At 47.3% G+C, this 27,305-nt stretch overlaps 1 protein-coding gene across 1 annotated transcript; it reads right to left on the minus strand.

Moving 5' to 3' along the window:
• On the minus strand, positions 1-27,247 carry abi3bpb (ABI family, member 3 (NESH) binding protein b). The gene is made up of 24 exons (XM_070855590.1): positions 27,169-27,247; positions 21,979-22,158; positions 17,888-17,956; positions 17,677-17,809; positions 15,578-15,759; positions 15,357-15,409; positions 14,954-14,993; positions 14,120-14,194; positions 13,227-13,292; positions 11,000-11,200; positions 9,686-9,763; positions 9,020-9,208; positions 8,079-8,144; positions 6,681-6,767; positions 5,514-5,582; positions 5,306-5,431; positions 5,106-5,195; positions 4,819-5,028; positions 4,309-4,414; positions 3,491-3,570; positions 3,076-3,105; positions 2,837-2,995; positions 2,641-2,763; positions 1-2,428 (listed from the first exon to the last, which is right to left on the minus strand). The coding sequence occupies exons 1-24, from the start codon at positions 27,245-27,247 to the stop codon at positions 2,313-2,315; spliced, it is 2,607 nt and encodes an 868-aa protein (XP_070711691.1). The 3' UTR covers positions 1-2,312.
• Between the last annotated feature and the right edge of the window lie 58 nt (positions 27,248-27,305).

Raw genomic sequence — 27,305 nt, forward strand, 5'->3', positions numbered from 1 at the left:
TTAAAAAACAAATCAAAACTTCTTTATTGTTGAAAATCAATATAGAAACAAACATAAGTAGAAAAACACCCACAGCGCAGCCTCATGCTAACGTACGTTCTCCTTTTCTTTACAAAATGCTCGCTTTAAATGTTTTATAGTAACGGGTCTACGCATGAATACAGTCGGGACTCCAGCTGAAAGCTAAAGGCACACTTCGCTGTTTTATACTCTGAAAACTGCGTCCAACCACGCGCTCCGTCGTACGGAAGAACGAGAAAACGCCCTGCGTCGCCTCTGGTGGCGTACCCCACCACGACAACCCTCCACAGTAAAGCATTACTGTTGTGGTCGGTATGGTGACGGTTGGCGGCGGGACGGGAAATTAGCGGCAGCCACCAGCAATTATACAGACATGATTAGCGTGTTAGCTGCTAGCACTGATCCAGCGCGGTTAGCGTTCATAACATCAGCTGCTTTACGGCCGACTGACCAAACGTTTTCCACGTTAAATTCAGAGGATTTTCATTCTGCCAGTTTGTTTTTAATCTGATAACGTTAGCTACATTGCAGCGGGACCACTTGGTCACTGCTATATCAATGCTAACAACGCTAGCATGCTTTCTTCGTGCTAGAAACACCCACCAAGCTAAGTCTGAGTGTTTGGTTCAAACGCAGTTATTTTAGCTAACAGGCTGCGTAGCTAGCTTCCCGTCCTGCGTTAGCATGAGCATGTTAGCACGTTATGGGACAGCTAAAGAGGCCTCGGTAAGAAATGCATCTGTAAAAATGTATTGATCAAATTCCTTCTCTCCATATTCACATAAATACGCTTCTGTTGTGCAAACTGCAAGTGAACGACGGTTTGAGCAACTCGTCTGACGGCTGACCGACGACATTCAGCCGTTTGTGTTTCCTAAAAATGATTGATTTGTTCCAGAATATCAGCACGGCAAGATTTTATTCTTAATCTTTCTCATGCTGACTTAAAGATTCCTGAAGCTCACGTTAGCGCTCCGGGCTAACGTGAGCTTTTTGGTGTTTTTTCATCAATGGACCAAAGAAATATTGATGAAAACATCCTGAATTATAAATGTTGGGTATATTTTCAGGGTTTGTAGTTGAAGGCGAACGAACTCAGAGCATCAACATGCATGAGGCAGAAAAATATCCAGCAAGTTTATCACACGTAGCACAAGTTCTCCCCACGAGCAGCCGGGCTGTGCACCAGTCTGCTGGTTTAAGCCTCCAGTAACACACTGGTTTAACTGGAACCAATCGACCTGTAAGAATGTCGAGCAGGACGTCGCCTGAGCCCGTCAATTTTAAAGGGTGAATCCACTGTTTCTACCCATGATCCTCTGTGTCCTCATCCTGGTGTCTGAGTGACTGGTAGGCAGTAAAAGTGTTGGAACTGGTCCAGTAGATCACCTCAGCCAGCAGCCACCAAACGGGCTGCAATGACCAGACTGCATTGAAAAAAAAACCTGAATTTTAGCTCCCAGAACACAGGAGCTGCTGCTCTGCTGCTGCCTCCATCAGGTCGTCTGTTTGTATTATTGTGTGACTTTGGTGTTTTAAAAGCAGATTTAGGAGCAACAGCAGAGCAGCAGCTCTAAAATCCCTGTTTTAGTGAATGTAGTCTGGTGTGTGTGCTGTTTGTGGTTAAACCAAAAGGATCTTCCAGGTCTCTCTCTGTAGGGATCCTTTCCATGATGCTGTCACACACTGAGAGCTTGTTTGATCCACTATCAGTGGATCAAACAAGCACTTTTAGTGGACGTAGTTTAAATTCCTGTTTTTGTGAATGGAGTCTGGTGGCTGAGGTGATCCACTGGACCAGTTCCACCACTTTCAGTACCCACCAGTGTTTTACACCAGGATGTGGACAAACAGGGCCCTGGTTTAAAAACACCTTTGGTGCTAACCGACAGGAACGAGCTCGACTGGAAACAAACTAAATGTTGTGAGGAGCAGCAGGAGCCCTGACGTCTCAAAGACCTTTAGATAAATAACATCTCACACGTTATGAAAATAGTAATCCAGGGAGCCAGCTTCCCATTTTTAACACAAAATAAAATATATCTAGCGTGAGTCTGCCGCCCCCCCACTCCGCAGAGGGCGGGCACACCTCCACGGATCCTCTTCTTCCTGCACTCCAGCCGATAAACTGTAAGGACGAGGCGTGTTTGCTGCTACGTACTCGAACATGCTCTCTCCTTACTGTCCTCTACATGTTTTTACAGCACTGGGTAAAGCTGGCGAGGATCCGGGCGGACCCCCGCCGCGGTCGCCATCCCAGCCCGGGCCCCGCATCTTCCCCCTCGGCGTGTTCACCATTTCCCCGGGATGGGCGTCCCACACTCGTACCACGAGACGTAGCTGACGTGGGACTGTCCGCCGATCTGGCCGAAGTGGACGGGCTCCTGGCGCACGGCTCTGTAGAAACCTGGCGAGGAAAGACGACAGAGCGGTTTGAGTTCCCAGCCTTCGCCACGAGGTCACTGACCGCAGATCAGGTTTGTTTATCGGAAACGGTTTAATCTCACAGAATATACATCTACGACGTCTTCTCTGAGATCAAACTGATGAACGTGTTGAAGAGAAACAAAGTGAGCCACGTTAAAGACAGGTGGACTTCAGCACAGGTGAAGTGTTTACCCGGTCTGGGCGGGAGCTGGTCGGCGCGGAGCTGCCTGCCCGTCCGTCCGTCCAGGAACGAGTCGACGAACTGACAGTGATCCTCGCCGAAGCCCGTCTGATCTCCGATGTTGTGGAATTTACCTGAAACGAGCGGAGGCGGGTCAGCACGGGCTCAGGTGCACAGCGGGGGGTAAAGTGGGGGGCGTGGACTCACCGTTGAGAGAGTCGCTCAGGTAGATCTTGTACCTCAGCGAGTTGCACAGCTGGACGCCGACAAACTTGCGGTACCAGGTCCTCTTCACGTACTGTTTGCCGTGGCAGTCGGAGTACGAGTCCGTCTTGAAGGGGAACTGAGTCCAGATGGCGTCTTTACCTGCAGAGACAGGAAGGTTTGACCACGATGTCCTGACGGCCGCCAACATGTGGACCACGTGTGGCGGTACTGAACCTTACCTGAGACGTTCTCGCTCACCCGCGGGTCGGCTGGTTAACGGAAGCAAAGAACAGAGAGTTTTAGCAGCAACTTGGACACTTTAATGGGTAAAATGACTGGTAGGTAGTAAAAGTGTTGGAACTGGTCCAGTAGATCACCTCAGCCAGCAGCCACCAAACGGGCTGCAATGACCAGACTCCATTCATAAAAACACTCATTTTAGCTCCCAGAACACAGGAGCTGCTGGTCTGCTGCTGCCTCCATCAGTCAGTGTGTCTGTGTTACTGAGTGACTTTGGTGTTTTAAAGGGTTAAAGAGTCACAACAAGCAGAGCAGCAGCTCCTGTGTTCTGGGAGCTAAAATCCCTGTTTTAGTGAATGGAGTCTGGTGTGTTTAACGATGGTTATGTTGTGAGAGAGTGTAAATCAAACGTACCCGACTCGGTGCTGAAGGACACCGGGTCACTGGGGGGACCGGCACCCAGCTCGTTCTTCGGCTTCACCTTAAACTCGTAACTATGGTAACAAAGCAAACAAACACATGAACACACCTGAGAGCGGTTACAGGATTAATTAACGGAGACACGCATACTAATGAGATGGCTATTAGTCATAGCTCTGGTTCACTGAGGAAGATCGTCGGAGTGCTAACAGAGTACTTGTACTGTGTTTTATTGGTACTTGTACTGCTAACAGAGTACTTGTACTGTGTTTTATTGGTACTTGTACTGCTAACAGAGTACTTGTACTGCTAACAGAGTACTTGTACTGTGTTTTATTGGTACTTGTACTGCTAACAGAGTACTTTTACTGTGTTTTATTGGTACTTGTACTGCTAACAGAGTACTTGTACTGCTAACAGAGTATTTGTACTGTGTTTTATTGGTACTTGTACTGCTAACAGAGTACTTGTACTGCTAACAGAGTACTTGTACTGTGTTTTATTGGTACTTGTACTGCTAACAGAGTACTTGTACTGTGTTTTATTGGTACTTGTACTGCTAACAGAGTACTTGTACTGTGTTTTATTGGTACTTGTACTGCTAACAGAGTTAGCTCATCCCGTCATCGGCGTGATGACGCTCTGCTCTCTGTAACTGGGGGGTCGTCTGGGCGACCCGCTGACTGCTCGCCGTGTTTGGACAGCTGAGCGGCGGAGCAGAGACGGACGACGTTCCTGCCAGACCTTTCTGTCACATAACACAGCTTCAGGGAACCTGGTCTCCACCTGAGGCACTCGAGGATCGAACGTACCTGCTCTCCGGTTTGAGGTTCTCCACCGCCGTGTGCGTCTGGTTGGTGGTCAGGATGGAAACCTGCTCGCCGTCGGGTCCTTTAGTGGTGGAGATGACTTCATACTCTGACGGGAGGGACAACACTCATAAAGGGCGTCCTGTTTTCAGGTGTCTAAACACACCTGGAACATCCTTTAACCACAAACAACCGCTATAACACACCAGACTACATTCACAGAACACAGGAGCTGCTATAGTGGTTTCAGTGGCTTTGTTATTTTTTTTAATGTTAGTTTGAATCTGATCAAACCCTTTAAAACACCAAAGTCACACAACAACACAAACACACTGACTGATGGAGGCAGCAGCAGAACAGCAGCTCTAAAATCCCTGTTTTAGTGAATGTAGTCTGGTGTGTGTGCAGAGAGCGATAGAACGGCTGATTGTGGTTAAACCAAAAGGATCTTCCAGGTCTCAGACAACTAAAAGATGTCTTTTCTCTGTCTGACATATTTTAGTTTCTTCGTACCGGTGGTGTCGTTGTCGGTTTTCTCCCAGTCCAGGATGATGAAGGACGGGCATCCCTCCACCGTCACCACGGTGAGGTTGGAGGGCGGGGACCTGGGCGGGGCCGTGACGTTGGCCTCGCCGGCCTCGTCCTCGGGGAAGTAGTTGAGGGAGGAGGTGATGGAGCACGGCTCGTCCGGCTTCTTCCCCGTCTGGTAGACGACGTGAGGCGCTTCGAGGGGAGGAGGGGGGCGGTTAGTCGGCCGGTGGGGGGGTCAGTTTCCTGTGAGGCTTTTCTCGGTCACTTACCCACAAAACGCTTCTTCCCCAGGGCGTCGACGTCAGAGGCCGGCTGGGGTTTAAACAGCTCCGACTCCTCCCAGCTTTCCTGTCGACTGGCTGAACGAAGACGTGAACAGACAGAAGATTATCACCTTAAATAAAGAATCATTCCCTCTTTGTGCTCGTCTAGTTCCCCGTGTCACATGACACAGAGCAGATCTTCGTACCAGCTGTCGTCGGCGCGACGGTTGTCGTCTGTTTCCGCTCCTGTTTGGTCGGCTTGACGGTCGCCGGCGGCAGTTTGGGCTTCAGGATCGGCAGCTTGTCCGTCTGCTTGAAGTTGTTCAGCTTGTCTGGTGGAGAACAGGTAAAGGCTGTTCAGGTGGATACCTGCGACACCCGGGACACAACCTGCCACCATGCTGTCGTCCTCACCTGTCTCTCCAGGTTTCCCCACCAGGTTCAGTTTCTTGTTGATGGCTATGGACGGGCGAGCCGGAGACCCTGCAGCAAACACAACACATCATTCATCATCCTTCACCCGAAGGCCTCCAAAGGTGGTTAGACCTGCTCCGCTAATGGAAAACAGCGGAACGCTCCTCCAACCAACAATAACATCAGCTGACAGGTGACGGACAGGTGATCAGACACTCTCTGTCTCAACAAGGCGCTGAGTGAAGCTTTCAGCGCTGCGGCTCTGTTTTCTACCTAGATGCTCCTTAATCTCCTGGAAAATCTGCTTTTCCCTCCCCAAGGTGGAACCTGACACCCGCCTCCAAACGCCAAATGACCCTGAAAACATGAACAATCCCGTGTAATTCCTCCGTGTTTTTCTAAAAGTCCAACATGGAATCCAGGATCTGCAGCCAATTACCCCCCCCCCCCACAAGCTCCCATTTAAGGAGAAGCCAAAATTCTTCACAATCAAGGAGTTGACGGTCGTCCAAAACTAAATGGAATAAATGCGAAGTCAGAAACATGAAAGTTGAAGGAGTCCTGGAGGTTTTCAGCTGGTAACATGAACCAGACTCATTCCTCCCAATCAGACTCATGTAAACACGCCTGACGCTGCTCAGTTATCTCTCCGATTAAAGCTTCTGTTATTGCGGAGTTTTCTGTCCAAACATGGAGCCGCTGGCTGAATAATCTCTTCATGCTGGGAGGAAGCGGTCAGGTCACAGTACGACACTGATGGAGCAAACTGCTCTGGTTTTCTCTGTTCACAAACAGTCCTGCATTAAAACAAGCAACGCCGTGACGCACGCCATGCTGCGTGAGGGTTTATCGAAACAGCAGCAGGTCTGAAGCTCAGACGCTCGCTGTCAGGCAGGAAGCAAAGGCCGAAGCTCGGACGGGTTCATCGCTGGGAATCAACGGCAGCTTCTTTCAGATTCTGCGGCGGGAAAAAGCGCAAAGCTCTGCAAAGTAAGCTAACGATATGAAGGGAGGTATTTTGGCCAGCGTCTGGACAAAGCTTTGAAGCTGGTCGCCTTGAAGATTCGCCTCTGGACACCGACGCCATGCAGCCCGAAGCCTCAGTCCACTCGCAGCATGTGCAACAAGTTGTGGGTGCAGGCGGGCAAATCTCATGCCTTTACCAACCGTAACGCCGCTCGGCGCCGGCAGGACTCGAGCGGGCGAAGGTGTCGGGGAGCTTGGACTTCCTGTCCTCCGGTAATGAGTTGTTCACTGCAGCAGAAGACGCATCGCCGTTAAAACTGACCAGAGCAGGAGGAGCAGCTTTGGCTCAGCTCTGAGGACCAAGACTCTGCAGGAGTTCCACTGTTTTACATTTTTATCGCAAAGTTCCTGTAAAAAAACGTTCTTTTCTGGTCGTTAACGTAGAAACAACACAAACCAATGGGAGACACCACAGAGCAGCTCATGCACACCATCACATGCAACGTAAACCACCACCAGTGAAGCATCGGTTCAGCCTCGGAGCACCGACTCCAGCCCCCACACAAAAACTCACAAAGGGAACGACTGAAGAGCCGACGTCCTGCTGCTCGACTCCTCGAACCCCCCAGAAGAAACAAGCTTCATTCGGCTGCACCAGAGAAAGGATCTGAGCCCTGTGTCCTCCAGCTAATGCTAATGCTAACAAAGATGGCCGCCTGCCTTCCGTTATCTGGAAAAAGATTTAAGAAGGTCTAAAGAGTCTTTGAGGATTGGTTGTTAAACTGCACTGACTCTAATGTAGCTAACGCTAATATGTGAGGGGGGGGCACCAGGGTCACATGACATAACGCTAACACTGCTAAAGAGCAGTAGTCACATGACCTTTAGAGCGACCTGAGAAATGGCGAATTGTCCCCGGTGTGAATTTAAAGGCCTAACGAGGGGCGGGGGGTCTTTATGTAACGATCTGTGAGATTAAGTGAAGAAATGACAGGAAATCTAACTCGTCTGTTTGATGCTCAGATTTCAGGATTCTTCCTCTGAGGTAAAAAGCTTTAGAGGCTTTCAGCTGCATCTCACTGTCTTCCTCATTCGACTGAGTTTATCTGCAGAAATACGATGATTTTAAAGAAAACATGGACAGATTAACGGAGTCTGAAGCCCCAGAAAAAGCCAGTGAGGGGAGCTGAGTTTGAAAATAAAGTCGGACCTAACTTCACAGCTCTTAGACCGAGTCGGTAGCCGAACATCCGAAGACCCAAACCCAGACATGTGAACCCCCCCAAACCGCCACCATCTGCTGCTGCTCCTGGACTTATGTAACCAACTCAAATAATCAAGCTGCAGCTTCAACATCTACTTGATTATTTGAAGAAGTCGCTGCCAGAAGCCTCAGTGAAACCCTGCAGGAGCTCGAGCTGAGACAACAAACATGTCGGACAAAAGGCAACACGGACGGACGGACGGATGGACATGGAAGTATTAATGAACAGAACGATGGAGACACAAACACCAACATGAGCTGCAGGGAGGTGAAGATGCTGCAAAAGCGACTGGAGGGTTAATGATGGAACACAGAGACAAACGAGGTCTTTTTACCCAGTCGAGGTCGGGACCATAAGGCCGGTTTGGGCGGGGAAATGCCCCGGTGTGGCTGTCCGTTTACTGTTGGGAGAGAAGCCAGTGTTACGGAGGGAAAGAAAACTGAACCCGACATGAGAACAACCGCTCAGGTCCTGCACTCGCTCAACTCGCTCAACTTTCAACTGTTCCCCATTAAAATGTTCTCAGAAATCTTCTTCAGCCAAACTGGAGGCGGAGCCAACGCTGAAAAAAGTGGTGACCACAAGATTCAGCTCGATGGCAAACAAAGGTTTTGGTTTTGCATAAATGAAGTTTGAATCACATTTATTTACTTGCAATAAAACATGTTTTGTTACTTGTGTAACCTCGTACCTGGTCAGGGTTACATTTCCAACAAGCCCGTCTCCTAGAAATCATCCTGTTTTATGAACGAGCTTTAAATGTGACAAAGCTGCGAGCAGTTCATCAGCAGACGTGACTGAAGGTAAATTATTTGTCTGTTTGATGTGAGAGAATAAATGAGACGTTCAGGCGCCTGACGTGTTTGGTTGTTCAGCTGTCGGGTTCGTTTAGCAGGTCAAACAAACTGAGTCAAACAGTCTAAGTGTTGAAAGCAGACGTGAACCACAGCGAGGAGACTAAACCGACCCGCCGGGTTTCCATTCATTCCCTTTGAAATTAAAACAGTCGTCAGACACAGAAACCATCCAGTGACGCCAACAGCTTCACCTGAGCGTGCACAGGTAACCAGGAACTGACCAGTCAGAGCGCTGAGAGCTGAAACCACCTGTGTGATGTCAGCAGCTTCCTGACCTGTGCACTCACGTGTGACCAAACATGAGGTCCCTTTGGTGGGGAGCAGCTAAAGATGTGACGGACGACTCAGAGGGAGGCGGCAAACAGTAGATAAGGCAGAAAGCTGAGAAGAGTGAAGAGTGAGGCACAGGGAGGATTACCCCCGAGCATCCCGGAGGTCGGGGAAGAGTTACTGGGCCTAGAGGAGGAGTGGGGCAGTCGGGGGCCGCTAGAAAAGGGAAAGAGGGGTTTTCTTGATGCAGGCCTCATGGATCTGGCAATGGTGGTTGCTGCCGGCTTGTAGGGCTGAAAAGGCAGCGATGGAGGCAGGTTTCTTTTGCTGCCTTGACCTAAAAGATGAAAAACAAGTTGCAGTTTCCTGCGTTACAATCTGGTGTCGTCTTTATGTGCGTTGCCAGTGAAGCTTTGCTTGCAGCAGCCCTGAGCGGTGATGTTGTTAGTGATGGAGGTTTTTACTCTAATGGACCATTTAGTTCAACGTAACTCTGATGGGGTCATGATGAGTCTTTAAGCGCTCACAATCTTGGAAACCACAGTCATTTAAGCTGCTGGTGAGTTTGGATGACGCAACCATGACTGGAAGATTGTGCGCCGCATGCAGACATTGGCGGCCATGTTGGATGGGATGGGTTTAAATGGTTGTGACTCCCGGAGTGAGCAGCCATTCCTGTGGACAAAAAATTCATGGCAAACGTGTCTGGAAGCCGACTGGAAGCTCGAGGGAACGAGATGGTTGCAGATGAACAGCACAGACAGAAAGAGCAAGACTGCCTCTGAGTGCAAGCGTTTCGTGAGGCCATTTTTACCCCAGTTGCTACTTTTGGCTCTCTCATTGGCCAGAGCTGATCTCAGCGGCGGCGATCCATCCTGTGATTTGCCAAAAGCTGCGTGGGAAAGAAAAGTTTTAACACCACGAAGACGTCAGACTTTCAGTTTAAAGACGATCCACAACCTGTTGATCTGATGACACTGAGAAATAATACTTAATCACACAAAGTCAGTCTGAAAGTCATAAAAAGAGTTTTGGCTAAATCAGGACCAACTGTTTGCAGATGATGCTCTTATTTTCACGGAGGTCCTACAGGGAGTCCATTAAAGTCACAAAGACTCAGAACAACCGCAAACATACTGTTGTTCAGAAATCAGTGTTAATTCACTCTAGAAAAAGAAGGTATGAAGAGAAATTAGTGGTCCAAGGTGCAACGTTGGAGATTTTTAAAATACTGATTCTTTAATTAACAGACTTCAAATCGTAACTGCTTGCAGATGTGAGTGCAGCCAAATACCGAACCAAGACTTGAAACTGTAAAACAGTTCAAAAGAAAACAAAGAATAATGTAAGAAGTGGAAACTGGAAGGTGGGATTTACCACTTTCAGCCCTCCAAGTGGAAGTTTTACGATTTAAAGAGCGACCGTAAAATGTAAAATTTACCTCAAAAATATAAAACAGTAATTAACAGTTTGGCTTTCAGGGCATAATTGTTTGCAGATGACACTGTTCTTTTTTGTGCAGGTCCCTCAGTTATTCTGTTATAGATCATTCTGAAAAGCTCAAGCTGCAAACTTGTTGAATTTGAAATAATATTTTCAAAAGAAATCAGCATCAGTTCCTTTTTAAAGAAGAAAAACAAGCTGCCATGAGCGAAGGAAGATGGACGGAGATCTTTATCAAACTCAGCTTTCCAAAAAAAGGCTTCACATTTTGAGAGCCACGTGTTTTTAGCTTTTAAAGACATAAAACATCCTTTAAGCATTTAGCTCTTTCAAACATCAGTTAAAGACTCAAAGGGTCATTGGACGGTTCTCTCTGACTGAGCCACATTTCAGAGATTCAAATGTAAAACGGCACTTAATCGGCAGCAGCTTCAGCCTCTAAAATGTAATTGTTTGCAGATGACACTCTTACTTCCATGGAGGCCATGAAGCCTGTTGGAGATACAGTAGCATTCCCTTAACTATCAGGGGGCTTCTTTTTTATGGTCCTGTCTCAGCCGGTGCACCGTCACAACAACTATTTTCAAACCACAAACTCATTTTCAGCAAGATCCAGTTTTCCAAAACATGCCGATTATTTCACAAAAATTCAAATAAAAAAGGGAAGTTGGTGGGTGGAAATTACCGGCAGGGTTACGAGGCTTCTCAGGTGGATTAGAGGGTGCCTTAGTAGTCTGCCCCTGACGAGAGTCGCCATTGGACGGTAACTTAAGGTGGGGGGAGGCTGTGGTGTTGGCGGGAGGGGCTTTGGTGGGCAGGAGTTGGGGGAGGGCCGGAGGACGATCCGCCGGTCGGTTGGTGGCGTTTCTAACAGAGTTTCCTTTGTCTGGAGCGAGAGAGGACAGAGGTACCGTGACCATGGGAGTCTGATCATCAGCTTCCAATCAAGACGCCAAAGTTTGGTTTTAGGTCGACTGAAGAGAGACGGAGACACGTTTAGATTCACCTCCAGCAGTGACGTAGAACAGACCTTTTCATTTATTCCAATTTAAATCTATTTACATCAGCTGTGAACAGGTGGAGACGATTCATTCCCTGATCGTTAATATAAACTCTGATCAGTTTCATATTTACTGATAATATTAAACGTCTCCTGTTCATTAATTACACATGTTTAAATATGCAAATGAGGTTTTATATAGTTGAGTATTTGCTCATTTGCATATTTCCAGAGCAGAAACCTGAACGCTGGATGAAGCAGGTTCAATGTTGTTGCCACATTAGAGCCAGAAGGTTTTTACAGAGGAAACCTGTTTTTAATGGCTTCATAGATCAGAAAGTACTGTCAGCAGCCATAAAAAGACCTTCCAGGCTGTGATATTAGATATATTATATATATAAAGAGTAAAATCCTTCAGGTTATAGAAATAAAACTGGACAGTTTGTGTCTTTGCTGAAGTGGAGAAAAAAACTAATTTAGAGAAAACGGCCTTTAAATGTCTGAATGTGAATCTAAATGTTTTCAAAGGCGACAGAAGCTAAATATCCCCAAACGGACGTGATGATGTCCTACCTTCTAAAGGTACAGTAGCTAAACGAGTGTTATGTCAGTGAGGATCAGGTTTTCGTCCCATGATCTCGAACCTCGTAGGAATGGGGGGGGCAGAGCGACTTGTGTTGGAGGGAAAATCCAACAACGTCTGCGTCTGAACGGCCGACATGCTTCCTGATCTCATGCAGACTGATCGAACGTCATGAAGCAGCCACAGGGACGACAGGACAGACGGACAGATGGATGATCACATTTATAGATCATTTATAGATCATTTATTGATCATTTATAGATCATTTATTGATCAGGCCTCAGTTTCTCAGAACAACAATGAAACCCAATGGCTCATTGAAAAATCCTCCTTAAAGGAGAACTCTGTGTTTCTACCCATGATCCTCTGTGTCCACATCCTGGTGTCTGAGTGCCTGGTAGGTAGTAAAAGTGTTGGAACTGGTCCAGTAGATCACCTCAGCCAGCAGACACCAAACGGGCTGCAATGGCTGCAACGTGATCCTTTGGGACAACTGCACCTGATCACAGTAGGTCCACTAAAAGAGCTTGTTTGATCCACTGACAGGCTCAGAGTGTTATTCTAAGTGTGTGACAGCATCATGGAAAGGATCCCTACAGAGAGAGACCTGGAAGATCCTTTTGGTTTAACCACAAACAGCACACACACCAGACTACATTCACTAAAACAGGGATTTTAGAGCTGCTGCTCTGCTGCTGCCTCTTTGGTGTTTTAATAGACTAGTTCGGATCCAGACTAACTCTCTAAAACACCAAAGTCACTCAGTAACTCAAACACACTGACTGATGGAGGCAGCAGCAGAGCAGCAGCTCCTGAATCCTTGTTTTAGTGAATGTACTCTGGTGTGTGTGCAGAGATATAACAGATGTCCCAGCAGCCATTTCAGACCCAAAGTGTTAAAATAAGAACCAGGTTTAAAAACACAGACGTTCTCCTTCAACAGGTTCTGGAGTGCAGGACTCTGCTGGACCTGGAGAACATGATGGAGTGATGGAGGAAGAAAAGCAGAAGAAGAGGAGGAGTGGTGGCTTCAGCTGCACAGACGAAGCATCGCCGTGGTCACATGACCTGTAAACCTGCTGCACTCAGGGTGGGCGGGGCTAAGTGGACTTACTGGTAGCACCTGACCTCCAGCGACATCACCTCCACGCCGCCAATCGACTTTCTAACCGGGCTCAAGGCATGCTCGCATGCAGCCAATCACAACAGCTGCACGCCCCAGACCCCGCCCCCTCCCAGGTGCATCGCCCGGCTCAGCCGAAGCAGGTGGGGGCAGGCTGCGGAGAGAGCGGGGGGGGGTTAGACGGGAAAGAGCGTCCATGTCGTTACCGAGTGACTCGCGAGGCCATTTAGAGGCGGGAACAGGCAGCGTTTCCTGGTGGCTCTCAGGCGGCGCTGTGGGGGATAACGTGATTGGTTCAGAGGAAGGAAGTGTCAGAATAAAAGCGGGAAGTGTCAGAATAAAAGCTGGAAAGGAGAGGAACACATGATGGGTTTGTTTGGAAGCCCAGTTTGTAGCCGCAGTCGGGTCGGACTGATCTGATCTGAGATCATTTTAATGTTAGAAACCAACAAACAGACGTGAGTGACCTCAGAACACAGGAGACACAACGAACCATTCATTTTGTTCTGTCGTCAAGTGACCAACTTTGTTTGTTAAACAGCTCCGGCTAAAACAGCTGAGCTAAAGTTTGCTGATAAAAAAGAAGCTGTGATATTATATTATTATTATTATAACGTTGAATATGTCACTCTCTTCAAACACACCAGACTCCATTGAGAAAAATACTAATTTTAGCTCACAGCACACAGGAGCTGCTGGTCTGTTGCTGCCTTTCTCAGTTAGTGTGTTTGTGTTTTTGTGACACTTTGGTGTTTTACAGGGTCAGTTTGGATTCAAATTAACAATGTTAAAACACCAAAGTCACAATAACTAAACCAGGAGCTCATGTTCACTTCCAGCTTAAATTACAGTTTTTACCAATGGAGTCTGGTGACTGAGGTGATCTACTGGACCAGTTCCAACATTTTTAATACCTACCAGTCCTTCGGACACCAGGACATTAAAAATAGGACTTTATTACGACCAGTCAAACCCGACTACGAAGCTTTCAAGGACAAAGTGTGTGTGTGCATCTCTGAGAGGAGGAATAAAGAGCAGGAGAGGAGGCAGTGTGTGTGTGTGTGTGTGTGTGTGTGTGCAAACAGGAGGAGATAATCACCAAAAGAAGTGCGAGGAGCTCCAGGGAAAGTCGGGTTTTTGAGCAGAGGAGAGAGTCGGGTCCTGTTGTGCAGGGCTGCAAACAAAACCACAGTTTAAAAAGATATTTATTAAAGTCTGAACCCCAAGTTCATACTTATCATTTGTGTTCTTGCCTCAGACACCAGACTACATTCACTAAAACAGGGATTTTAGCTCCCAGAACACAGGAGCTGCTGGTCTGTTGCTGCCTCCATCAGGTAGTGTGTGTGTGTGTTGTTGTGTGTAAAACAAATATCATGTTGGATCTGAACTGACTGTTTAAAGCACCAAAGTCACACAATAACACTAACTAACTAACTGATGGAGGCAGCAGCAGACCAGCAGCTCCTGTGTAAAATCACTGTTTTTGTCAATGGAGTCTGGTTTGATACAAAACACAGGCGTTTCCCTTTAATTCATCCTTCATTATTAAAATGATTCATTTCCTCTCAGTTACTTCCTCCAACTTCACTATCAGTGATTTTTTAAAATATTTTTTACATCTAATTGACACAAAAAGTTGTTTATTCGGTAAAATCTTTGGTTCCAGCTGCTGGACGTGAAGATGTATCTTATTGTAAGTTGAATATTTTGGAGTAAATCAGCCGTCTGGACGTTAGTAAAACATTTCACGTGAGATATTTTCGAGGCGCCTGAACACGTCTGCTTCTATTCTCTGTTTTATCACCTTGAGAACAGATGGAGGTCGTCGACATACCTGCACCGCCAGTAAACAGATTCCTCTAACGACGGCGGCCCGAACACGCTCAGCTAAAGAGGAAGTAAAATAAAAACAAAAACAGACAAATCTCACCAGGACGAGGAGGGAAGAGGGCGTGGGGCCCCAGAGGTTTCTGAAAAACAGGAAAGATTCACTTCAGGCTCAAAGCTTGAGTCTAAAATCATCCCAGTCCCAGAATGCACTGCTGTAAAAATAACAGCAGAGTTACGAAGGTTTGGTGGATGAACCCAGAAAATTTGAATAAACGTTGAATTTTGTGTTCGTTTTGGAGCTTTGGAGCTGTCTGAAGACTGCTGAGGCTCATGGGTAATGTAGTATTACAGTAAGATTAATACATTAATAAGAATTTAACACAACAAATAAAAACTATACAAGTGAAATTAAAAGACAAATAAATGAATTAAAAAGTCATAAGAAATCGACATTTATTTTGAAATGCTCTGTGTTTGTTCCAACACGCTGCAGGTTTACGTACCAGCGGCTTGGCGAGAGGATTTCGTAGCTTGTACGGCTTCTGAGGATTCTTATCTGTGAAGCAAAGTAAGAACTTTTTAGTTTTTATCGCTCAGACTGAGGAGTCAGAAACGTCTGACGTCAACACCAAAACTCTGGAAGCTAACACCAAGCTAGCATCAAGCCTCTGACTGAAAAGTTCGTACAGATATTTTTTTTCGTGAACAGCAGCGAGGTCCTTACTGCCCATGTTGGTGTTGTGGATGACCGGTTTGCTCCACGTGCCGCTGCGGTCGTCCTTGTTGGAGCGAACGCCGAACTCATACGGCGTGTTGGGCTTCAGGTTGTCGATGACGGTGTCGCTGGTCGGGCAGGTCTGGTAGATCCACTTCCTGTTTCTCTCTCGGTAGCGGATGGTGTAGAACCTGAGGGCGGGAAGTCAGAGTTACTCTCAAAAACGTACTTACAGCAGCGCTAACGAAGTTTTTGGCCACTCGGGGCAGCAGAACAAACCGAAAACATACCCGACACATTAGCAGGTAGTAAAAGCAGCGGTGGCTAACATGTTAGCAAACAGATACCCACTTCCTCATCCAGCAGACTCAGAGCAACATGGTCATCTCCATAAAAACGTAAATAATCACGTCAGGGATTCCTCAGGGTTCTGTTCTCGGTCCGTTATGGTTTTAGCTAGCATGCTAACAGCTACAGTAAGTTTGTGTCTGTAAACCTTCAGAAGCACAAACAGTCAGAACCTTTAAAACAGAAACGAGCCATAAGAAGGTTTGATGACGTTCAGTCACAAAAAAAACGAGCTGCAAACTCACACCTGACAGGAAGTGAACAAGTTTATGGTGTCAACATGCTGATCATCTCAAATTAGCCTGTTGATGCTAACATTAGCTAATGAACAGTAAACCCAGAGGGAGCTGTTAGCCCCAAGCTAAGGGAGCTGTTAGCGTCAAGCTAAGGGAGCTGTTAGCCTCAAGCTAAGGGAGCCGTTAGCGTCAAGCTAAGGGAGCCATTAGCCTCAAGCTAAGGGAGCTGTTAGCGTCAAGCTAAGGCTGGCAGGTGGAAACGCCGACGTTCCTCCTCCAGAGTTTGATGAAGAAGTAAAACAACGGACGTCTGTCCTCGTTGTTTCTACACAGCTCTCACATAAAGCTGCTGATGAGACGTTTTAACGTTGATCAGCGACGCCTCGCTAAGGCTAACCCCGTTAGCATGTGAGCTAGCCCCAACCTGATGGCTGGATGCATCTGGAGTAAAGAACTCATCAGAGCTCCTCCGACCGAAGGCATCAGGAAACGCCCTCAGACCCCGTCGACACCCACGGGCCCTCAGACCCCGTCGACACCCACGGGCCCTCAGACCCCGTCGACACCTACGGGCCCTCAGCCCGTCAGGTGCTGTTAGTCCTGGTCACTTCTCCACTTTCACTCCCTCGTGTCGTGTTTTTCACAGCAGAGCGCCAAGAAATGTTCGGCAGCAGCCAAACGGTCCACAGCAGGAACTGTCATTAGCGTTTAATAAGGCGGCCAAGCGGTGGCGGGCGGCGGCTCAGGCTTTCCGACGGCTCCTCCAACTGGTTTGACAGCGAAGGGAAAAAACACGGATGACTGGAAAAGAGGCGTTTAATGTCACTCAGCACAGCAGAGAGTTTCAGGGCTTTAAGGCGAACCAGTCGTCGTCCTGATTGGTCGAAGGCTCTGCTGGTCAACACGAGCCAAATACAGGCGGTCAAACTTTCTCAGCGTCCACTAAAAGTGTTGGAACTGGTCCAGCAGCCTCAGTTAGTAGCTGCCAAACGGGCTGCTATGACCAGACTCCATTGACAAAAACAGTCTTTTAAGTAGGTCCACTAAAAGAGCTTGTTTGATCCACTGACAGGCTCAGAGTGTTATTCTAAGTGTGTGACAGCATCATGGAAAGGATCCCTACAGAGAGAGACCTGGAAGATCCTTTTGGTTTAACCACAAACAGCACACACACCAGACTACATTCACTAAAACAGGGGTTTTAGAGAACAGGACACAGGAGCTGCTGCTCTAGTCTCTGTGACTTGGGTGGTGTAACACATTAGTTCAGATCGAAAGGAACTTTTTAAAAAACATCAAATTCACACAACAACACAGACACACTGACTGACGGAGGCAGCAGCAGAGCAACAGCTCCTGAATCCTGGGAGCTAAAATTAGTATTTTTGTGAATGTAGTCTGGTGTGTGTGCAGAGAGCAATATAATGTTATCTGCACAGCTAGAGACAGAATTTGTTCCATAATAATTTTTTTTCTCATGAACATTACATCATAATATAATATAAATATAAATAAATATCTCACCCGTCCTCCAGACACTCGTTCATGATGTTCCCTTCGTACGGCGTCTTCAGGTAGTTTCCCCAGGACAGCAGCACCGCCGTCGGGCTGATGGAGCCGATCACCAGGTGGAGCGGCTTCTCCAGGTTCACCTTCCCTGTGCACACAGGTGAGGACAGAGTCAGGCTTCCTGTGAGCCCCCTGGAACCAAACAGGAAGTGGTGGGCGGGCCTACCTGTGCAGTGCTTCTTCACGTCGTTGGTTGGGATCGGCTGCACGGCCACCAGGTACTTTGGCTCCGCATCTGGAACAAGAACGTGGATTCAGAGGAACGTTTTAGGGCTTTAAGTTAAGAATCAATCAATCACAGGCTGAAGGGAAGCGGCGCCATTTTGTTACAAGTCCCCAAACTCGTGAAAATATAATCAAACTTTAATAAATTGTAATTTTCATGAGGCTCGGTCCTTTCAAACGGCTCTTCTTTCAACTTGAAACTTTGTCTAAAAACACTCAAACTTTGGCTGAAGTCTGGTGCAACAACCAGCCAAACTCAGCTTCTATTGTGATGATGCTTCTTTCTTCTGCTTGAGCAGAGTGGAGGGACTTTAGCTGTTCATCCTGTTTAAAATGTCAAAGATTTGGCTGAAGTTTGGTGGGCAGATGAACAATATTGTGTCTTCTTCTTCTATGTTTTTATGAACAGTAAGGACTTTATTTCTCAGATCAGATCAATTATTATTATTCAAGTTGTTCAAGTTCACTGTTTGTACACTTCAAAATAAAACTAATACGGTCTGATCTGATATGAGCGACTCAAAGCTCGTCTCCGCAGGACGTTTAAATAAAGTTGTGTTGCTGTTAATAATAACAGGATGTTTCAAAAAGCCGCGGGTGTTAACGGGATTAAGAGTGAAGGGTGTGAGCGGGAGGACTGTCAGGTTATTGGCTGAAAGCTCAGGAAGGAGGCCAAGCAGAACACACTGTAAAATAACTCTTTATTTGGGCTCATCCCACACCAGACTTCATTCAAAATTTGAAGATTTGAAGATAAAGTCCTGGAGCTGTTTTGCCCTAAAAACCCTGGTTTGAATCTTCAAAGCTTCACACGCCGACGAGTGGAAACACGCCCCGCCCCCCCCTCCCCTCCTGACCTCATCAATCACCTGTAATCACCTGTAATCACCTGCAGAGCCGAGCAGTCGCTGTTTGTTTGAGCTTTGTTCTGTTCGTTGTCTCGTCTTGTTGGAACATTTATCAGCTCCATTTGTCACGAAGGTGACGAAGGTTAAACACACCTGAGAGCCATTTTTATTTCTACCTTTTCTTTTGCTGTAACTGAAAGAATTGTTCTTACAGGTCAAACGTCAGTTAACGAAGACCGAAAGAGAGAAATAAGACGGACTTCTTCTTCCGCTCATTAATCTCTCGTGACATTTGACATCAATCTTTCAACTTAAAGCTTTTTTTTAAATGGCTCAGATTTTGGCTGAAGTCTGGTGCACACAGCAGCACCAAAGCAAACATCTGCAGCTCATGTTATGATAATACTTCTTTCTTTTCTGCTCTAATTCTTCCTCTAGTTGACCAGAATGGAGGGACGTTTAGAAACATCCCAAACGTGGCTGAGGTTTGGTGGGCAGAACATGTGACCTGATGAGGAAACTGAATTATCGAGTCCCTGTTTGCGTCTCGTGGCTGGAAAAGCCGAAACCCTGAAACCACCGGCAGAGTCGAATTTAAAGAGTCAACAGTGCGGTCGAACGTCCCCCTGAGCCGCTGATGGATGTTCTCTGCTGAGGGCTTTTAACCAGGAAGGTAAACACCACATCAAGCGTTTCAGAGCGGCCCCGCCCACACGCCGTGATTGACAGGTGGCCTCGGGGCAGAAAGAGCGGCGAAGAGAGACAAACATTGAATTAAAAGCCTCCCAGAGGAGCTCAAACTAAACTGTTTGTATCTGATTATCATTTATCTTCTGGCTTTAATTTACCCACAAAGCGGAAAGTACATGCAACGCAGAATCCCGGGATGTCTGATTTCCCCAGCTGCACTTGAACACACCACGTCACACGGTGCCAAAAACACAAAAAAGCGATGGAAACCCAGATCTGAATTATCATGAAAGATTCAGTACACGTCTGAGCGTCTGTCCACCAAACTCCAGCCAAATATTAGACGTTTTTAAACAGGGTAAGAAGCTAAGGTCCCTGAGCTCTCATCAGGAAGAGCCGAAGCTTAAAGACAAACACAGAAGAGACAGAAATATGACCATAATATAACCTGTGCATGTTTGGGCTGTTTTCGCTTTAAGAGAATGAGTCGAAGTTTCCAGCACAAAACCAACTTCAGCCAAAGTATGGACCGTTTTAAATGGAATACTAGAAGAGCGGTGGTCAGCGGAGGCCGGGCACCAAACCTCACTCACATTTGGACCATTTCAAACAATCATTTACCCAGAAAACCTTGTAAGAATGCAAACAGTCGACGTGTTGAGGGACGACTCTCAGCAGGTTCTCCGTTAACCCCCCCGATGATTCGCTGCCTGAAACAGATCCCACCGTGACAGAACGATCAGAAGAGGGATCAGAGCCACCTGCTGCCGAGGCCTCGGCTTCTCACGGTCTGCTTTTCCCACCAGTCTGAGGGTTTGATCCACAGATTCACAGATCCACAGACCCACAGATTCACAGATCCTCAGACCCACAGACCCACAGATCCTCAGATCCTCAGATCCACAGATCCACAGATCCTCAGATCCTCAGATCCACAGACCCACAGACCCACAGATCCTCAGATCCTCAGATCCACAGACCCACAGACCCACAGATCCTCAGATCCTCAGATCCACAGACCCACAGACCCACAGATTCACAGATCCTCAGACCCACAGATCCTCAGACCCACAGATCCACAGACCCACAGATCCTCAGACCCATAGACCCACAGATCCACAGATCCTCAGATCCTCAGATTCACAGATCCTCAGACCCACAGACCCACAGATCCTCAGATCCTCAGATCCACAGATCCACAGATCCTCAGATCCTCAGATCCACAGACCCACAGACCCACAGATCCTCAGATCCTCAGATCCACAGACCCACAGACCCACAGATCCTCAGATCCTCAGATCCACAGACCCACAGACCCACAGATTCACAGATCCTCAGACCCACAGATCCTCAGACCCACAGATCCACAGACCCACAGATCCTCAGACCCATAGACCCACAGATCCACAGATCCTCAGATCCTCAGACCCACAGATCCTCAGATCCTCAGATCCTCAGATCCACAGATCCACAGATCCTCAGATGCACAGACCCACAGACCCACAGATTCACAGATCCTCAGACCCACAGATCCACAGACCCACAGATCCTCAGATCCACAGATCCTCAGACCCACAGATCCACAGATCCTCAGATCCTCAGATCCACAGACCCACAGACCCACAGATTCACAGATCCTCAGACCCACAGATCCACAGATCCACAGATCCTCAGATCCACAGATCCACAGATCATCAGACCCACAGATCCTCAGACCCACAGATTCTCAGATCCACAGATCCTCAGATCCTCAGACCCACAGATCCTCAGACCCACAGATCCTCAGATCCACAGATCCTCAGATCCTCAGACCCACAGATCCACAGATCCACAGATCACCAGACCCACAGATCCTCAGACCCACAGATCCACAGATCCTCAGATCGTCAGACCCACAGATCCTCAGACCCACAGATCCACAGATCCTCAGACCCACAGATCCTCAGATCCACAGACCCACAGATCCTCAGATCCACAGACCCACAGATCCTCAGATCCTCAGACCCACAGATCCACAGACCCACAGACCCACAGATCCTCAGATCCTCAGACCCACAGATCCACAGACCCACAGACCCACAGATCCTCAGATCCTCAGACCCACAGATCCTCAGACCCACAGATCCACAGATCCTCAGACCCACAGATCCACAGACCCACAGATTCACAGATCCTCAGACCCACAGATCCACAGATCCTCAGATCCTCAGATCCACAGATCATCAGACCCACAGATCCTCAGATCCTCAGACCCACAGATCATCAGACCCACAGATCCTCAGGACCTCAGTCAGTGCTCATGTGACCTGGAGCTGTACGGAAGCCCAGAGAGGACACGTTCGAAACACCTGACAGAAAAACCCCGTCGGCCAAACTCCACTCACATGTTCCTCTGGACATGCAGGGAACAGTGTCCCCCCGTCTCACCCCGTGTCCCCCCCGTCTCACCCCCGTGTCCCCCCGTCTCCCCCCCTCTGTCTCCCCCCTGTCTCACCCATCTCGGCCTCGTAGGGCCTCCCGTCCTCGGGCAGCTGGATGAGCTGCCTGGAGAACATGCTGCTGCCGTAGCCCAGGATGTAGCCCTCCAGCTTCACGTCCGGACTCGGACGCACGAACTTCATGACGATGGTGTCGCCGGTGGCGTTGATCCGGACCTTCATGTTCTGCCGGCGCACTGAGGAGGAGGAGAAGAAGAACAGAAACACGTTAGAAAGGTTTTAGACTCCAGACGTAGAAGGATTAGTTTGGGATGAAGTCCTGCTGCTGCTCCACAGAGCGCCGGCGGCCTCGTTGCCAAATTGTTCTGCTAATTACAAGAGAAACACTCGAACAGACGAAGCCGATCGGCTGGAGGGAAGTCTTTGACTTTCTGGATCCTCGGCTGCTGCTGCATGTTGTTTCTGAGCAGGTCCACTAAAAGGATCCCTACAGAGAGAGGATCCCTACAGAGAAAGGATCCCTACAGAGAGAGGATCCCTACAGAGAAAGGATCCCTACAGAGAGAGGATCCCACAGAGAAAGGATCCCTACAGAGAGAGACCTGGAAGATCCTTCTGGTTTAACCACAAACAGCACACACACCAGACTACATTCACTAAAACAGGGATTTTAGAGCTGTGACTGTTTTAACATGTTAGTTTGAGTCTAAATGAACTAAACCTCATGAAGTCACATAAAACCACAGACACACTGACTGATGGAGGCAGCAGCAGACCAGCAGCTCCGTTGTCCTGTGGGGTAAAATTAGTGTTTTTTTCAGTGGAGTCTGGTGTGTGTGTTCTTTTGCATTTTGTGATCCTTGGTTTTTTAGTCCTTTAGCGGCTGTTCTGGAGCTTTCGACCATATCACGCTAAAGGTTTGCTTTGTTCTAAAACGTTCCTGTTTTCCTCTCGTCTGTTTTTGCTCCTTGTTACTGTTTGAGTTTTATCCCGAGTGAAGGAGCATTCAGTTCTCAGGCTCTCCGATGGATATCTCATTTAGATATCTCCCTGTTTTATGTGCTCCTATGGTTTTCCCTCGGAGCCTGCGGACCAACGCTAATGAACATGTTTGGCGTCCCCGCAGCACGTGGACCCGTCACGCTCCACTTTTAAAAGTTTAACAAGTACAGAATGTTTCAGTCCCTACGGGCTCCTCAGGAACTATAAACCTTCTCTCTTTTCCACTCTGAAGCACATTATTACAGTACGCTCAGACGTCACTGACTCACAACTCAGGAGAATCTGAACCCACGTTTTTATATTCAGCAGGACTTAAGCTTTCAGAGGATGTATCATTAACTCTGATCCATCCCATAATCGTCTGTAAATCCGCTTAGAAAGACGCAGTGCAGAACCTCATAGAGAACCTGTTTTTAAGGTTCCTTCGGTCTGTCTGAACATCCAGGGGTTCATCCTCTGCAGACAGAAGCTGCTGGTTCATCCTCTGCAGACAGAAGCTGCTAACTGCTAATTCGGCTCACTTTTCATGGAGACAAAGCATGATGGGAAATGTAGGAGACAAGGAAAACAGCTGTGGAACGTCTGATTCAGCAGAACTCAGCTGGTTGTTTTCAGGAGTTCGTCTGCAGAAGACGACCCGACAGCTCGAGGTCCTCTGAAGCTCCTTCATGAGGCTTCGTGAACTAAAAACGTCCGTCTGAGCATGAAAAGCTCCCAATGTTTGTTTCAGCTCTTAAAGAGACGGCGTACCACTGAATGTTTTTAAAAAGTGCCTCTTTTCATGTTTCATGTTTGTTCGAATAAAATAAATAAACTTCTGGAGCTTTCAACCATATCACACAATCTTCATCGGCAGATCAAGTCTTTGGCCAGTTTTTAGATGTTCAAATTTCTTTTTAGTTTTTGATTTTCAGGCAAAAAAGTGCAGACGTTGAGTTCAATAATTGTGTATTATTATTATTATTATTATTATTATTATTATTATTATTATTATTATTCTGTAATCTTCCACCAAACCCCATTCAAATTTTTCATGATTTTACTCAGACATCAGAGCTCCAACAGAAGTGTTGCTTTTTTATCTTCTGCAAAAAAAAGTTAAAGTCAAGATTGAAACTTTAGGTATCAGATTAAAACCTGCACACAGTCAAATAGTCAAAGTGCTTTGATATTTGAATATCTAGAAACTTCATCTGTGTTTGGATCCAGAGCAGAACAAGATGAAAAGTGTCCGTATCAGAGAGCTGAAAGCTAAAAGCCCCTTAAAGGCCTAAAATAGGTGGAGTGTCCCTTTAGAGGGATGAGCCTGAGCTCCATCAGAGGATCATTGTTCTGCTGCTGAACTGTTTGTGTAGCTGATTAAGTTACTGTGGCGCCTCGGGCGGCTGCACGCTCAGACCCTGCTCCTGAACCGTCTGTTTGCAGGCTGGACATGTGGAGTCATGCAGCCTGTCGGAGGGATAAAAGTGGACATGAAAGACTTCAGGCCCCTAAAAACTGTGTGTTTAACACGGAGGAAGTCGGGGGAACGTCTTCCTGCTGCAGTCGTCCTGCAGGAGCCCCTCGGTGTCCAAACAGCCCGACGGGAATCCAGCCGCTCGCACCGTCCTCACAGCTGGAGAGGAGAAGTACTGAAGAGATGGAGCAGCGCGCGGCAAAGTGCTGCAAGGAAAAGTTCAACCCGTTTCTCAACCAAACTCCACTGGAGTCTTTCACGTTTTTACACGGACGGCCTGCTCCAGCAGACTTTAATATCTTTAACTTTAAAAAGTTCACTTTTTAAAGTACTTCAACACTTTAAAATCAAATCATTCTCATTTTGCAACTCTACCAAACTCCATTGAAATCTTTCACTTTTTACTCAGCGTCACTCAGAGAGGACAGGAAACATCACAAAGAACACAGCACTAAAGGAAGTACCACAAAAAGTACTAGGATCTACATGTCCGATACCCCGTACCAGCTCAGACCAGGATCCAACCACAGAGGAGTCATGAGCCGTACACACTAATCGATAATCGATCGTTAAAGATAAGTCGATAATGTTTTCCAATCAGGTGATAATGACTGAAATCACCTGCAGCCCTCGACGGGAAAAAGGCCAAAAAAGTGAATGGAGTCTGGTGGGGAGGCACAGCCAGCGGCCCTCGTTAGCTCCAGCTGTAAAACTGTGTGATGGAACGACGGCTCTTTCATGTCGGGGCTAATGAGCTGCTGCTGGTTTCACTGGTTTCACTGGGATCGTTAACTGTTTGGAGGGAAATGAACCCTGAAAGAAAACATTTAACTGTCGGGGAGAAACAACTGTGAAAACAACTGGAGCCTCACTGGGTAAGAAACAGCTAGCGCCCCCCCACAGGTCACCTACACACTTTTAAGTTAAAGGGTCACTCCCCTGTTTCTCCTCCTGGATCCTCTCTGTCCACATCCTGGTGTCTGAGTGACTGGAAGGTAGTAAAAGTGTTGGAGATCAACCTGTTATATCGCTCTCTGCAAACACACCAGACTGCATTCACAAAACAAGCAATTTTACTCCCTCGCAGAACAGGGCAGTTCCTACACTAGTTGCTGTGACTTTGGTGTTTTAACATGTTAGTTTGAATCCAAAGTAACATTTTAAAACACCAAAGTGACACAACAACACAAACACACTGACTGACGGAGGCAGCAGCAGACCAGCAGCTCCTGTGTTCTGGGAGCTAAAATCACTGTTTTTGTGAATGGAGTCTGGTGTGTGTGTGCAGAGGGCCACCAAAAGGATGAACCATTAGGAGTTTCAGGTCTCTCTCCAGGTTTGAAAACTGCTTTAAGACCTCCAGGGAGCATCTGTTCGTCCAAATCATCAAAACGTTAAACGTTCATGAACATAAAGTCAGAGGGAGGTCCGGCGCCCCCTACAGGCTCAACAGAAACAGCTGTGAGTTTATCTGTATGTGCAGAACTCCACTCAGAAAAACCTCCATTTAACAGACAGCAGCTGTTTGTGTTTCTGTGCGATAACATGACAAACAGATAATTCAACTGGACAGTACGGAAGCCCACTGATGACAAAATACTGACTGAACACACCGTCAGTCTGAGAGTGAAGTTGTTAAAGTACTTTTTTACTTCAGTGTTTCTACAAGTTTTCTCATTAAAGTCATCCGAATAGTCTCCATGAAGAACGTCAATTAAATTGTTGATAATTAATGAATTAATGTGTTTGTCACTTTAATCACAACCAGGTTTGTTGCTAAATACGAGAAGTTTGTCACGATGTTTTAATAAAAATATTACAGGAAGGAAAAGTTTGACTTTTTTACTCATTTTTTGTACCATATGTTTTATTTATGTGGACAGTGTTTTCATGTGAAATATGACCTGTTCAGCGGAGGAGAAGTCTGACGCAGCAGAACCTCAGTGGTGTTTTAGTAAATGTTGTCGTGTTTACGCTTCCTAACGTTTATTGGCTGCAGGTTAACGGTGTTTATGGAGACGTTGGCCGATTGGACGTGTCGTCAGGTGGACAGACAATAAATCAATAAGTGAATTCATTTATAAAAGCACACAGAACCAGGATTTTAGCAGGAAACTCTTCCTGCAGTTCGTAACTGTTTCACAGCGTTAACTGACTCGGTGGTTTTGTCCCTCGTGAGCCTCCGTAGCTCCGCTCTCTCTCTCCTGTTGTTCTTGGCTGTCTCTCGCCCGGTGAGGTAATCCTCTCCGAGCCCGAGTCGCAGCGACCGAGGGGATTTTATCGTCTTACATAACGACTAAAATCACAGGTTATATCAGAACGTAGCTCCGCCCCCTTCTGGCGGCGGGCGGGGCGACACACCTGCACGCCGCGACCCGACACGCCGAAAACACCAAAACACCAAGAAACATGAAAGTCAGCGTGAGCCTGCAGCGAAACCATGAACATGTAAAAATGTTTGCGGGATAAATAAAAACTACAGATTGTGAATCCTTCTAATACTGTTAACAGATTTACTCCCATGGTGCAACACTCCCAGAGCTTTCAGCTCTTGTGATTTTAAAGGTTTTTGCACCTCACAGCCTCCGTACTTCTCTTCACTTCCCTCCTTTAAGCTTCAAGCTGATTGTACCGTTGACTTCCACCCTGTTCATGACTGAAGTCCAGACTGGTTATTTCTCTACTCTAGCCTGTTTTCCTGCCTCCCCTCCTCCCCCTCCTCCCCCTCCTCCCCCTCCTGATTGGTGGAGTCTCCCTCTGAGGTCGAAGGTTAATCTGCTTCACTTGCCTCTGATCCTCTGAGCCGGGACGCCGCCGAGGAGAACCAGCAGGACGAGGACCCGGAGAAGGAGAGCGAAGCCCGCCATGACCCCTGACGAAGAGGAGGATGAGGATGAGGATGAAGATGAGGAGGATGAAGATGAG

This window comes from Pempheris klunzingeri, chromosome 24, assembly GCF_042242105.1.
Source record: "Pempheris klunzingeri isolate RE-2024b chromosome 24, fPemKlu1.hap1, whole genome shotgun sequence".
Classification (NCBI taxonomy): Eukaryota; Metazoa; Chordata; class Actinopteri; order Acropomatiformes; family Pempheridae; genus Pempheris; species Pempheris klunzingeri.